General features: G+C 28.7%; 1 protein-coding gene across 1 annotated transcript in view; it reads left to right on the top strand.

Annotated features, from left to right (window-relative positions):
• The window catches only part of LOC107442499 (fatty-acid amide hydrolase 2-B), a 49,820-nt gene that overhangs the window by 11,746 nt on the left and 23,248 nt on the right, over window positions 1-14,826 (top strand). The window contains exons 2-3 of the mRNA XM_043051242.3: window positions 9,114-9,333; window positions 12,778-12,987. Coding sequence (XP_042907176.1) covers window positions 9,114-9,333; window positions 12,778-12,987 — 430 coding nt within the window. The remainder of the gene's footprint in view (window positions 1-9,113; window positions 9,334-12,777; window positions 12,988-14,826) is intronic.

Raw genomic sequence — 14,826 nt, forward strand, 5'->3', positions numbered from 1 at the left:
CATGCCTTGCCCGGGATTCGAGCCCAGGACCTTTCTGATGCAAGGACAGTTCCCTGCCCCATACACAGACCGGTCGGCAGGATAACTTTTGATCCAATGATTAGATTTTCACGTTCTAGGACACCATTTTAAAGGTTCGAAAGGGTGACTTCAAATATACTAATTACTTAGTACAGACAATATTTAAAGTGACGAAATCAGACGCAAAAACGTATTTTCTTTTAACATATATTTTTTTTCGATCGATTCGGATTTCTGATTTCCAAAATATAGAGGGTCGCAGTAATCTCTGAAATATGATCCGAATAGTTAGGTCAGTAGAGCGCTTTTGTGCATTTCGCCATATCTCAAAAAATTTTCAAGCGAATTTAAGCATTTTTGCACACAATTATAAAATTCATTCCTTAAAGATATTTATGTTCGAAACATAAGTTTTGGTATATATTTATAATTTTTTATTATTTTATTTAATACTAGTCGAAAATATTTTGAATTGTAGATGGCGAAAAATAAAATTTGATCGAATAGTTTCTGAGAAATCAAATTTTGAACATACGAATTTTTTTAAATTTTGTTTTCTCAGGAACTATTCCGCCGATTTTGTTAAAATTTGGTGTTTTTCCAACTTAAATTAGATTCTTTAAAATTATATAAAAAATAGTATACCTTCAATTCGAAATTTTTTCTACTTGTATTAAATAAAATAATAGATATTTAGTAAGAGCTATTTTTCACATGGAAATATTTTGGATAAACGAAAATTATAATTGTGAGCAAAAATTTTTCAATTCGCTTAAAAAGTTTTCGAGATATGGTGAAATACGCAAAAAGTAAAATTAACGTTAAGAGGTTCAATTTTTGGAACGCTCTTATGACCGAACTATTGGGATCATGTTTCCTCAATTGCGTCTACCACCTACATTTTGGAGATCAGATATCCGAATCCATCGAAAAAAATATATGTTTATTCAGAGAAAGTACGTTTTTGTGTATGATTTCGGAACTTAAAATATCGTCTGTAGTATTTAATTGAGGTCAACCCTTCTAACCATTAAGATTAAGACTTAGGACGTTAAAATTCGACCATTAGATTAAATGTTATTCACCTTGGTCCATTTTTAATTTGGCGCACTGTACGAAATGTTTTTTGCATAATCAGCTGCAGCAGTTTATTCAGTATTTTCTGACATACATGCATACGTTCTTTTAATATTTCCTCATCAAGAACTGTGGAAAGCCAGAGCCCTCTTCTACAAAATTTAAATTTGTTATTTAAATTTCTGTAATTTTATACTCTATATTTTTATACATAATAAGAAATTTCTCACATTTTCTTCTTATCTTCAAACTATATATTATCCAGATCCATTGAAAATTTACATTTCTGTAACAAATGTGCCTTGTTATTAATTTTATTGGACGAGCACACGTAAACAGCGATATTAGCACCTTGCAAATAATTTGATTTACTTTCAATCTTTATATTATCCAGATCCATTAAAAATCCATTTTTCTGCTATTACTTTTGTTATTTCTAGTTAATTTAACACTTTAACAGCCACAAATGTGTCTAGTCACTACTTTTTCATACGAAAACACATAAACAAAGAATTTAGCACATTACGAATGTTGAGCGGTTTAAGCATAATAATGGCTTTGTACCTAATCTGTAGGGGCAGTTTATGAGTATTATCTGACATTTATGTATAATTTCTAGCTAAAGTTCATCCCTAAGTACTGCGTTCATTATTACTTATTACTTGATTTATTAGGCCACATGCCCTTCATTTATTCAAGCTAATGTGTATTTACTCAGGCGTAACTACTTGTAGATCTTGAATGAAAAATACACGGGTAGTACTACTTTTGTTGTGATAAGAGTAATTTTTCTTAAAAGACCAATTTTGATATTATCTTGCGTTTAAGGGTCACCTCAGCAAAAGATAATGATAAAAAAGTTACTGATTATAATGTCATTTTGAAGTGTTCTCTTCTATATCATTTAAACGGGATTTTTTCTAGTGTTATAGACAGAGTAAAAAATTGAAACGAATCTTTAAATCTCTTCCTTTTTTTAAAATCTTTTTTACCTTAAAAAACTCTTAGGATCTGAATTCCTATACATTTTTCTTCATTTTTGAAGACCGAACAACTATTTTCTGAATCATAGTTAATAAATAGCATTAAAATTTAGTTAGTATTTAGTATATTAAAGTTTAGTAAAGTTTAGCATTAAAGTTTAGAAAGTGTTCCAACTTCAATCATTTTTTTGTAGAAAGTAATAATTCAAAAAATTTAAAAATTTTATTTTTTCAGAAATCTATACTACTTCTGTATATTATATAGTTATTTTTTGTTATTGATTATAAAAAAAAATCTTGAAGTAAGGAAAATTGTCCCAATGTACATGACTTAAAAAATTACGGATCACTGTAGAAAGTACTAGCACTTCATTCGTAAAATTCATTTTCCCGTAAAAACCATTTTTACTGTAAAATATTGTACTGGAAATTTTGAGCAATAATTATTTAATAAGAGTGATTCAGTGATTTTACGGTAATTATTACTGAAAAAATTACAGTACATCAGAGTGTTTGCTCCGTAACTTGTACCGGTAAAAATGGATTTTGTGATAAAGAGTACCGGTACCCTGAGTGCCGAAACTTTTTACTGTAATTTCATTCATTGAACGTGAGATTTCAAAAAATACAGGGTTTTCGCGTCCCACGTAGATATTTGTTGTTAAAAAAAAGTAAGGTATATTTCCTGCCGCTTATGCGTACAAATCGGTTATTCTATCCACAGATTATCTAACTACTATACAGATTAACTAACTACTATACAGATTTACAATATTTCATTTTTTGCAATCTAAAAAATCAAGTTATCACAGACAAACAATCAATAAATTAGTTAATCGAAATCAATTATCAATCACTTTAAAAACTGTAATACTATTGGTTTAAAGTATAATTACAATTTGCTAATTAACATGTTGTATTTTTCAGTATCTAAAAAATCATGTCAGTAAATGCAATCAACAGATTAATTTTCTGAATGCGAAAAAAACAAACTTTTGAACTTTAACGATACAGATACAGTTAGTACACACATTACCTAGATAAATTAAGGAAAAAAATTGCATTTCGAACTTTAACGCATCACCTTAGTTTATCTGCAGATCAGCTAAATATTGTGCGTATTAACGGTTTCGAGCTTTAGCGACAACATTTACATATGAAATATCCAACGGCCATGATTAAAACACAAGTAGACATTATAATTATAATTGTTTTACTTTTCCTGCTCAACACCATTTACTTTTTTCTAAGTAAATACAGTTAATATTCATTTTAGTATTCCTGCATACATTAGTATTCTTGAATACATTAGTATTCCTGTATTCATGTATACTTTAGTGTATGAGAGTTATTAATATTCAATTTAATCGAAGGAGAGCATATTCAATTTAATCGAAGCTGCTTATTTTTACGTAATTACGGCTTGTTATGTATTTCTTCGGTAATACATTTACCAGAATTCCACCACAAACACTTCTCAAAACGTCTCAAACTGATTTAAAAAGAAAAATAATTCAGAGCACAAAATAAAAATTATCAACAATATATTGCCTATTTGCCCTCTCGCGGATTAATTAAGTGAAATTTTTTACTTCCTAAACAGCCTATGATGGTAATGTATTTTCTAATAAGAAGTTTAACAAGTTTTATATTGTTATTTTCAATTTATTGCTTCCGGCAGATGGCACTCTTAAAATTATAATAGATGACTCATTGTTTGAAAAATAAACGACAATCAGACCTCGATATTTCTTTAATATAAATTGTGTTAAACCATAGGTCATCGATTTGGTTTAACTAATAAAAAAAAACATTTAATATTTGCAAACTGAAGTGTATAAATCAGTATTACCTATACACATCACAATTTCATTTCACTGTGGTAACTATTCTTTATTGAGATTTTTTAACCAGTTCTCCGGACAAGACTATGCAAAGCATGTTTGATCATTTTTTTTAAATAATGACCTGCTTTTAAAATTCTGAATTCATCGTGATGTTCAACTAAGCTATCAAAAATGTCACATTTCATCAGTGGTTGTCACTGTGTGAAAAATTGTAACGGAATGAATTCGGTCAAATTTGATTGCATTGAAATTTTATTTAAATATGCATAGTTTGGAAATTGTAAAAAAGTTGCCTCGGAAGAAAACACATGAATTTTTATTAACTTTCTTTTTTATACGCGTTTAAATAAGTATTTAAGTACAAATAGTTCCAAATTTATATTTTAAGATTTTTTCACATTTTTTCCGCTAGCTTATAGTTTCATATATTTTTTCATTCAAATGATAAGCAGTAAAAGCTATTAAACAGGTCGATAGAGTTAAGCATATTTCAAAATCGTAATACTTATTTATTTATTATTTTTATCGTTGAAATATTCAGAATTTCCTTTTGTCGATTTGCAGATACTAAAAATAAGATTAATTTTTTTAATCGAAAAAATCTTAAGTTTAGAATTTAATAAAATTTTTTATTTTTTTATATTAAAGTAAAGATTGAACAAAGATGAAAACCAAAAGAAAAGATTTATAAGAAAAGTTATTAACAATACCTAATGCCCCTACTACACGCCTATCATTTTTTCCTCATAAATACAAATATTTTCATCTCCCGCCCTAAACCAAAACAAAACTATTTTTAAGTAAATTATCTTTAAAGAAAGTGACTTTCTCACGTGTATGCTCTGAGGCTATTTATCCACCTTCATTTTCCAAGGGAAAGATTAAATTAGAAAAAAAAATTTGATTTTACTAAACAAATTACATAAAGCAGGGCGAAGTTCGAGCTCGTAACATTGCTTGCAAAATTGGGGCCAAGAGGAAGTAAATGAGAAGAACACCTGAGGGCAAGAACAATTTTTCTTTTTAACTTATTTAAGCAAAATGCTAACTCTCCAAACATTTCTTTAGTAAAAAACAGTCAAAATCACCTCTTATTAAGGTGAAAAACTTTGTGTTACTTTTAAAAACTTGACCAAGCGTGAAACTTCTTGAATGTGTGTCTCTGAATTTTTGTGTCTGAGACCATAAAAAAAAGCTTTTATTTGACTGAACGGAAACTGCAGCATTTATGTTATATACCTACCTACCTTATGACATTGAACAAATTATATAGATTTAAAAGCAATAAATGATGTAAGTAATTTGAAAAATTAGTCAATAATTTTAGGGCTAAATAGAACGTGGTCAAGAAAATGTAAACATTTTAAATTTTTGGCGAACTTATGGTATGCTAATTTCACAAATTATTTTCTACTACCTTTGGTTTAAAAAGGAAATAACGTGCTTATCAATGATTAAACATTGAGCAGTTTATTTTCATGTTCAAAATAATTTCATGTTTAGAAAGAGAATTACATAAATATTTATAAGAATTTCATGTAAATAATTGTATTAATTTTAATTTGCAATAAAACATTGACTGGCTGCACTAAACATCACATGAACACCATGTTACACCTGTATGTTAGACACTCTAATTAATTCACATTACGCTTACATTATTTTATATTACTTACACTATTAAGTTGCATGTGTATAAAGCATATTTATCCTTTGAATGAAATAGATTCATAATTAACATTTTAAAAAACTGGTGCCTAGTAAGTAAAAATACTTTTCTAATAACTTAAAATTCTTTATTGTTATTTTTCTTTGCATAATTTTAATGTATTCAGTAGAAAAAATTTATGTTACGATAAATTGAAATAGAAACAAATTTTAATACACTTTAATTAAAACTAGGAATAACAAATGTGTATTAGTATTCTGTGTCTCACGCAAATAACTTTGTTCCATGACTGGACGCAAAGAAAACCAACGAGGACCAAGCATTTATATGTATTAAGAAAGTTATCATCTCAACACATATTTACCAGGAGTAATTCACTTACTGCTTCACCTACTGGAAAGGAAAAAAAACATCGAATAAGTAAAATTGGAGGGGGGAGGAAATCCCCCGAAGCCGCATGAAGGCTACCAATCACTAAAATGTGTTAGAAGCTTATTTACAGGCGTTTGAAAGAATTGTTGAGCCAAGTAGGACTTTCCAACAGGAGTTTACCTTCATTTAGGTTGAGACATTTACAAAGTGGTGGTTTTTGGATTATAGGGTGCATGGCCTTTCTCATGAAGACTTGAAACGTTATTTACAGTACACTGTTCGAATTTTCATTCTAAAATTACGATAAAATAACCGGCATCAATCTGCCCATCCAGTTCACGGTACGGAGAATTTTTTATCTTTATATTTTGAAACCGTTTACAATTAGTATGGTTTAAAAAGACATGAATACAAAGATATACGGATTTTTTTACCATTTAAAACTAGCGCTGTTTCAAAACAGTAAAAAAAAATAAATTGAACAAGACATTGGAGCTAGACGTTTTGTTAAATAAAAGGCATCGAAGCAAGGTTGTGGTTCACTTGTGTTTTATCAACTGAACAGTGGAATGTGGTTTGATTAGCTTATCCGGTTGTCTTTCCAATCGCAAAAGATGAGAAATACTATACATTTTTGTATTAAGCAGCTTTATAATGCTCTCATCTAAGCATTGATGAGAGTTCCTTATTCTCTATAGTTGTCCAGGGTCACAAATTGGGTAATGACGGGCACTGTAAATTCTTTAAGCGTTGAAGGGAATGGAGAAAAAATTGTGGTCTAGTATTTTTAAGTCATTCTTCCATTGCGGAATTCGTCATTCTGTCTAGTTTTAAAGCGTTTTAATATTGCTTTGAAAATTCTTTTCTCAATGGAGTAAAAAAGAAATGGTATTTTATATAACAATAAAGGGTAACATCTTTAACTGAACTGAAGATCTTTCGGTAGAATTAGTTTTCCAAATAGTTTTTTTTATATATATTTTAATGTTTTAAAGAAGATTCTGTACCATGAATTCCACGAAACATTTAAAAAAAAATATCCATACACCGCTTCAAAAAATACTGTAAATTTATATTGCTCTATATTTTTATTGCGAAAACTAATAAGCAAAATTATTTTATTCCATGGAGGTTAAATATAATTTTATCTCTGTGGTAAAATTTTACAATTAAAAATATTAAATTAATGCATAAAACAAACTTAAATTTAAAATCGTAATAATGAGGAAGCAAGAGGGCTTCTTGATCTAAATAAATATTTTGTTTTTCAGTTAATTTACAGTAGTAATTGTAATTGTACAGTAGTAATTGTAGTAGTAATTGTGTTAGTAATAATATTCCAAACACAATCTAAATTGTAATTAAGTTTGCAAAACAATTTTATCATATTTTTCCTTTAAATAAATTTTCATACCCCGTCTTTTAAAATTATTTCATTTAACTTACTTTTATCAACAGTTTCCGTAAAAATCTGTTAAGATTTCCAGATTCAATTGAGGTAAAAAATACTAACGCCCAGAGTGGGTGCACTTTTTATCGTAAGATCCATTCTTTCAATAAAATTTTACGGACAAGAAAAATATGAGGTACTATAATTTTTATATGCAATAATATTTGCGGTACAATCACTGTATTTAAATAAATACTACTGTAGAAATTATGGTACAAAATGTTACTGTAGAAATTAATTTTACGGATGGAAAATTCAGGACTCATTACTTTTCATTACTTCATTACTTTTTACCCTAATTTTATGAAGAATTTTTAACATTGCAGTTTGTTAATTTTCACATTGTGGATCTCAACACGCTACCGATTGTGCAGCCCAAGTACAAAGCAGACATGCATTTGCTCACATTTACAATCGAAATATAAAAAGGGCAGAAAGGAAAATAAAATATTTTTTTACAGTTTCCAGTTCGAGGTCCATGATTAAAATAGAAACAAAATGACTTCACTTTATTCCAGCTTCAGTACATAGAAAAGTTAAGTAGCATAATTCAATAATGAATGCAATAAAAAATTTCTAGTGAAAAATGCATAAATGGAAATTTTTAAATATAAAGAAATTTATCATATCTCACTTTCTAGATTAAAAGTAGTTGCTTATACACAAAGTAAGCAACGACTTTTAATTACTATTCATAAATTTAAAAAACTTTTTTCTCCGACTTTATATATCTTATACTAAGTAATTTGTAAATTTCACAGAAGACTTTTATAAAAGTGTCTTTCTTTTGGAATACTGCTTTCATATAAAAGATTGTTGTTGGTTGCTTCGTCAATTATTTTCGAGATAGTATTTTGTATATTTTAAAATTTCATATTCAAATTCAATTCAATAATGTAAGAAAATTAATTAAAGTTATAAAATAATATAGTTAATCAAATATGAGATAATTTAAAATTGGCGATCACATTATCATTATTTAAATTTTTTAATTAAATATGAAATGTAATAATAAAAAAAGTAATTAGTGGGTGGAATCAAAATTTAAAATTTATTATCTAGGCTAAAATGTTTATTCGCAAAATTTTTTTTTAGTCAAACAGGATAGAAATTTCAATACTCATGCGATTAATAATCGATGAAAATTTCAAATCGAATTGTTATTTTATTGTAATTTCCGCTAGTTGCGTCATAATGTGTTTTCCAGAAATTTTCCTACTAGTTTTACAGCTATTTTCAATCTCTAATTTATATTTCCGTTTTTTTTTAAATTTCCTATTCTTTTAATCTATATTCTTACAAGTTTTTGAAGCTTTTTCTTAATTCCAATATTCATTTCATATTTCAATTGCCTGATACTGTGTCTTACAATATTTCAGTTACCTCATACTGTGTCCTCCAGCATTTTTCCTACTAAATTTAAAGCTATTTTTAATTTCCAATTCATATTCCTACTAAATGTAACGCTATTTTAATTCTCCAATATATATTCATACTAAATTTTACAGATTTTTTTTAAATTACTGATATTTTATTTATAATTCTAATAGTTTGGAAACTTTTTTTAATTTTCATTTCCTATACCTGATCATCAAATCTTGTTAGCAACTGAAATTCCTCCAAACATTATATTAAGTGTTTATAATTTTAAAGTCATGACAAGATTTTTATGCTCCATTTGTTCCCATTATTAGGTGAAAAGCTCAGATGTTATTAAGTCTTACATAAGTCGAATCCAAGCAGTTCAGCCATTAATCAATGCTTACGTAGACGAAAGATTTGAAGAAGCATTTGAAGATGCCAAAAAGGTGGATGAGCTCGTTAGTTCTGGATTGAAGACAGTCGAAGAGATGGAAAGAGATACCCCATTTCTCGGAGTCCCTTTCTCTGCAAAGGAAGCTGTGTCTGTTAAGGGTATCTCTTATAACTTACAAAAATATTTCTTTAATATAAATAGTATAATAATCTATTGAACCAAGGATATAGTGCACACTGGGGTGTAGGAAATATTTTCAGTGGTCCCCTCATAGTGAACAGTTAAGAAATCGGCGGTTCATTAAAGTGGATTCAAATTTATTATTTTTTCAGTTATTTATATAAATAATACAAAATTTTATTCTACGTGATAAGCACAAAAGTATATAATTATTACTTTTCATTAAAAGTGAAGCAAAGCACATTATAAAAGAGTGTTTGAAACGAAAGATTTCGTGAGTAGGAATAATGTGTATAATTCCAAAAACAGGGTGATACATGGGTGAGAGAATTGATTGCATTGAAATTTCAGCTTGTAACTTTCTTCAAAATGACGGAAATAAAAAAGATAAGAGTTTAAAAAATTTCAAAACTGACAAAAATTTAAAAGAAAAAAAATTCCTCACAGAGAGACATTTGTCATACGGAGAATACTTTGAAAGTTTTGTAGTAATCCGATTAAAAATTTCCTGTCAGAAAAAAATTCGTTGTGCATATATATGCAGAATGTGTAGGAAGGGATGCGTGGTTATGGGAGGAAATTCACTGCAAGAAAACTTCCTTGCAGCAAAGACTCCACATATTTACTCATTTGCAATCATAATTACCAACAATACTACTGAATATTGCTTCAAAGGTTTTATATATAATGAACCATTGTTTATAGAGCAGATTGTCCACTAATGGTTGATGATTGGGTCTGGCTGCATATGTACAGGGTATTATATACTATAACTTTGAAAAAATTTTAATAATATTTTTGAAATATCATTCTTGAATAACATTTTTAAATACCCTTTGACAACTCTAATTAATTTTTATAATCTTAAAACTTTAAATTATGTTACTATAGGTTCATTTTAATTCATTCCGATGAACAAAAAAAATTATTCAAAACTGTGAATCAGTTACTTAATAAATAAGAAAATAGCGTTCATATAGTATTCCGTAATTTTTTTTCTTCTTTTTTTTAAATGGCGGGCTTTTGGGGGTTGTACCATTGACCACAGGAATGCCAGAACTGCTACTCTCTTCTCGTTACCCAGTGGGCACCTGTGGCAAAGCTACGGCGGTGCATCAGCGTCGCCCAAATCACACAACCACAACCCGTTTATAGGGCGGGTCACATTCACACACAAAGGAGAAAGGACATAGAACACAAAGAGAGAGAAAGAAACATCCATGCCCTGAGCAGGATTCGAACCCGCGACCAGCGGCTCCACTGTCAGGCACGCTAGCCACTCGGCCACCAGATCGGCGTATTCCGTAAATTAACACGAAACAAGCAGAATACCCTTTATGCCTGAAGGTGCCATATAGCAGTAGCTCCCACGGATCCTTAGGATTCCATGGTAAAGTTGAAAAGGTTTCAAGAGAGAAAATTTTTCGAAACAGTTTTATTTAGCGTTTTTGAATCGCGTAAATATATTTATATGCAATAAATAATCCTTAATATTTCACTTTTTTTTGTACCTAAGTTTTTTAATAAAAAAATATGTTTCTGTAATAGCTATTTTCATCGTTTATAGCAGTTCTTCTGAGTTTCCATTTTAACGATAACCACAATTCGGCTTATTTCATTCATTTCCGGCTTATGTTTATAGACCAAAAACAAAATTCCTAACTAAACTAGATTCAGCTCCAGGAGTGAGGATTCAACTGTCGGAAATAAAACCTCATAAAAGATAATTCGGGGTTCCGTTGTCGAAAAAAATTGGGAAACGCACCCTAAAGAACCTTTATTTCATTCAATTAACTTTAAATTCTAACTTTGGTAACTCCCTTGTTAACTTCATTTGATTGCACTTATAATTTTTGGTTAAATAAATGATTAATTCTGACTGTAAAGTTGATTTTCTTCAAAGTATTAGCAATCTGTAATAAGTAATTTTTGTACATAAAAAAATCAACATGTTGTTGTAATTACATCAAAACATGCATGTCATTAAATTTCTAAGCAAATCTTTTAAAATCGTTATTTTAAGGACAGTTGAATATATAGAATATAAGCTATACCCTAACCCGCCTTCGTAAGAACAGTTGAAAAAACGCATCAAAAGTATTTTATTTTTTTCCAACATAAATTAATTTTCAAAGTATTTTTCAAAATTTCTATCTAATTACAGCTCGTATCAAACGTTTGGCCCATGTATACTATAGTCTTTTTAACTCAAAAGTAGTTACTCGCACTTGCAAAGATTTAAAAATTGTTTAATTTTTTTTCGTTGTTAAATTATTTATGTACAACTACTTCAATTCAGATAATTTTAAGGATTCTTTTCTGTTCTTTTAACCCTTATATATAATTAGATTTCAAGAACTGTTTGAAATTTTACATTGTGTTTTCAATTCTTCAACTTTTCTAAATACAGCAAAAACATTTGCTCATTTGACATTGTTGTATGAATGCATGAAACAGAGTGCGACACTGTAAATGAATATAATTTCAAAAACAAATAATGCAGCCAAAGGTATGGAAAAAAAAAAGGAAGATTGTAGAAAGATTGCGTTTAAGTTAGGAAATAAAGATAAAAATAAAATACAATGGTTAAATACAAATAATACTACAAATAATCTAAAAATATCAACTTGTAGTAAAATAGAAAATTTAAAAAAATGCATAGTTTTGATTAAACTCGACCCAAGGATGCAAAATTTTTTGAAGCATTACAAAAAAAAAAAAAAAAAAAAAAAAAGATTACTCCAGTTTTTTATTTTTTTTATTTTCACGTAAAGCATGCTAATCTTTTACTTCTGATCAATACAAAGAAAAATTTTGACTAAAAAAAAAGCTTTATAATCAATCAGATGCTGAATTCAAATTGCAATTTAAAAAATTTAAAAAAAAATGAACCATGATTATTTGAATAAATTTTATGCTGAAGGAATAATTCTTGGGAATTTATAATGCATTTTTTAGGATCCATTTCTAAAAAGTGATGCTGATGTTACTTGTTTAAAGATGCCTGATAAACGCAAAATGCAATAAAACGTCTTAAATTTGAAATTAGTACTGTAACTAGTACGACACACAAATGAATTAATAAAATGTATTGATAAATCTACCTTTCAAATTTTTTTAAAACTCTTTAAAAGTAGCAAATAGAGAGTTTTTGTTCAAATTAAGCCAATCTACACTGTAAACAAGAATAAAGAGCTAATTAAAAACATTTGCAGCGAAACATTTTCATATATTTACAACATATTTGAATATTTAAACAATGCTTATGAACCAACGTTTTGGAATATTCTAATTCGGATCATATCAAAACATATTTTTAGTTTCTGATATGAGAGCAATAATTAAAAGATAATTACTACAAATAATCTAAAATGTTACACATTGTTGCTTATTAAGTTGCTTTAACAAATTATCTACTGCAGGCCTTTTTGCGACCGGTGGAGCCGTATTTCGCAAAGGGGCCAAAGCTGAAGCAGATTGTGATGTTGTGCAACTATTCCGTGAGGCCGGTGCTATCCCCTTGGTAGTCACAAACACAAGTGAAATGTGTCTATGGTGGGAGACATACAATAAGTTGCATGGAAAAACGAAGAATCCTTACGATACTACAAGAACACCAGGAGGCAGCAGTGGTAAGTTCAAATTTTATCCTAAATAAAATTTAAAATCTTTCCTTTATGAAAATTACCTTGTCGATAATTTCTATATTAAAATAGCTAAGGCGAATTAAACTGTCATTATAAACTTCAACATGATAATGCATTTGTGGTAAGTTCAAAGAAGCATTGCGTTTGTGTGATGCTATTATGATGCATACTAATGCCCAGTTCACAATTCGAGTTGAAAACTGGAAGTAAAGAGTTCGATTTCTAAGTACGTACAATGTTTTGGCACTCATCGGCAGCAAAATGTACGTAAAAAACGACGAGACTGAAAGTTCATCAGTCAGTGGGAAATACAATAATAATTCAACTATAGATATTTTAACAGATATCGATCCAACTTTTATCCACAAATTTTAAGTTCCTGAACTTATTGCCAAGACATGAGATACCGCCCAACCCCCAGGGGTATACAGAAAACCCGGGGTAAACTTATTGTTAAATAATAATTGATCAAATTTAAGAGTCAGCTAAAAAAATGAACATTATATAAATTATTTTCACTTCTTATAAAAATTTGTTGTCTCGCCATCTTCGATATACCATAGGATTAAATTTAAACGAACAGGTGGTAATGCTAGATTTTTTCATTGTATTCCTGTCCCAGAAATTAAAAAGATGACATTGCATTTAAATTTAAATTTTACTTTATAATAATAATAAAAAAAATTATTATAATTTGTTTCTGAGATAAATTGTGTAAGTGATGAGATAGTTACACATACATGACGAATCAACGAATGACTTATTACAGCAATTATTGGCCATTATATTTCATTTTTTATCAAATAAATATATTACATGATTTTCAAAATTTTTTATGAAATACTTCAAACTATATAACTGCATGTAAACTCTTTGTGATCTTAAGTGTTTATGGTAGTTATTTAAATCGAGTAATATTTTTATTCAGTATATTTAATACGTCAATTTTAGTTTACTAAATTTTAGCAGAATGTTTTTCCGTATGTTTATACAATTAACATCATAGAATTTAATTCTCAATATCAATAAGAAATATTACAGATACATTTCTAATTTCAATACCTTAAAGTGTGCTTTATCATATTGCTATCTAGCTCTCGAATTTCTTTATCATATCATTAACTAAATAAACGTCTTTTATTCAATTTTAGAGCACGTAATAAAAGAAAGTGCCTGTTCTGTAACTGGTTATTAACTTTACAACACCACCATTGCAAAATAAAAAGATTAAAAAAAAATTAAAAATTCTGTACCCCTGCTGTTAGTTATCTCATCAATCTACACTTTTTCTCGATGAAAAAGTTTGCAAATCTCACTTGTCCGAGTTTTCTTTTTTCAGGGACACTATCAACTTCAGGCTCTTTCAGCCTGTTCTTCTCACGTGACCGACTAACCTTCCTCTCACACGAGGAAGTAGACTCGCAGGAGCTCTTCAAGCAAACTGGGAATGCCTCTTCAGAAAAAAAGAGAGCGTTTGTTGTTTAATTGTCGTTTATTTATTATTTGCTATTTCACACTATTCCCAGTTTTTTGTGATGACACAATATTTGTGCAAAATGAAACGACGTGGCGAAATCGGAAGGCGTTTCCAGATTTTGGTATTTAGGACTATGAAACCTCTTGAGAAATTAATTGCCAACTCTAATAAAAATTCTAAAACAATAATTAAATTGTTTTATTATGATTATTATGACATGGGACAAATTTTAAAAAAAACACTTTGGAGACAATACTGGTTTTAAAATTTCACACAAAATATTGCTATTTAATAACTGTCTCGAAACTTTTCTTCTGAAAAAAAAATGGTATAAAATTGAATAATAG

Source organism: Parasteatoda tepidariorum, chromosome 5, assembly GCF_982258835.1.
Source record: "Parasteatoda tepidariorum strain Cologne lab strain chromosome 5, Ptep-v5.0, whole genome shotgun sequence".
NCBI classification, from domain to species: Eukaryota; Metazoa; Arthropoda; class Arachnida; order Araneae; family Theridiidae; genus Parasteatoda; species Parasteatoda tepidariorum.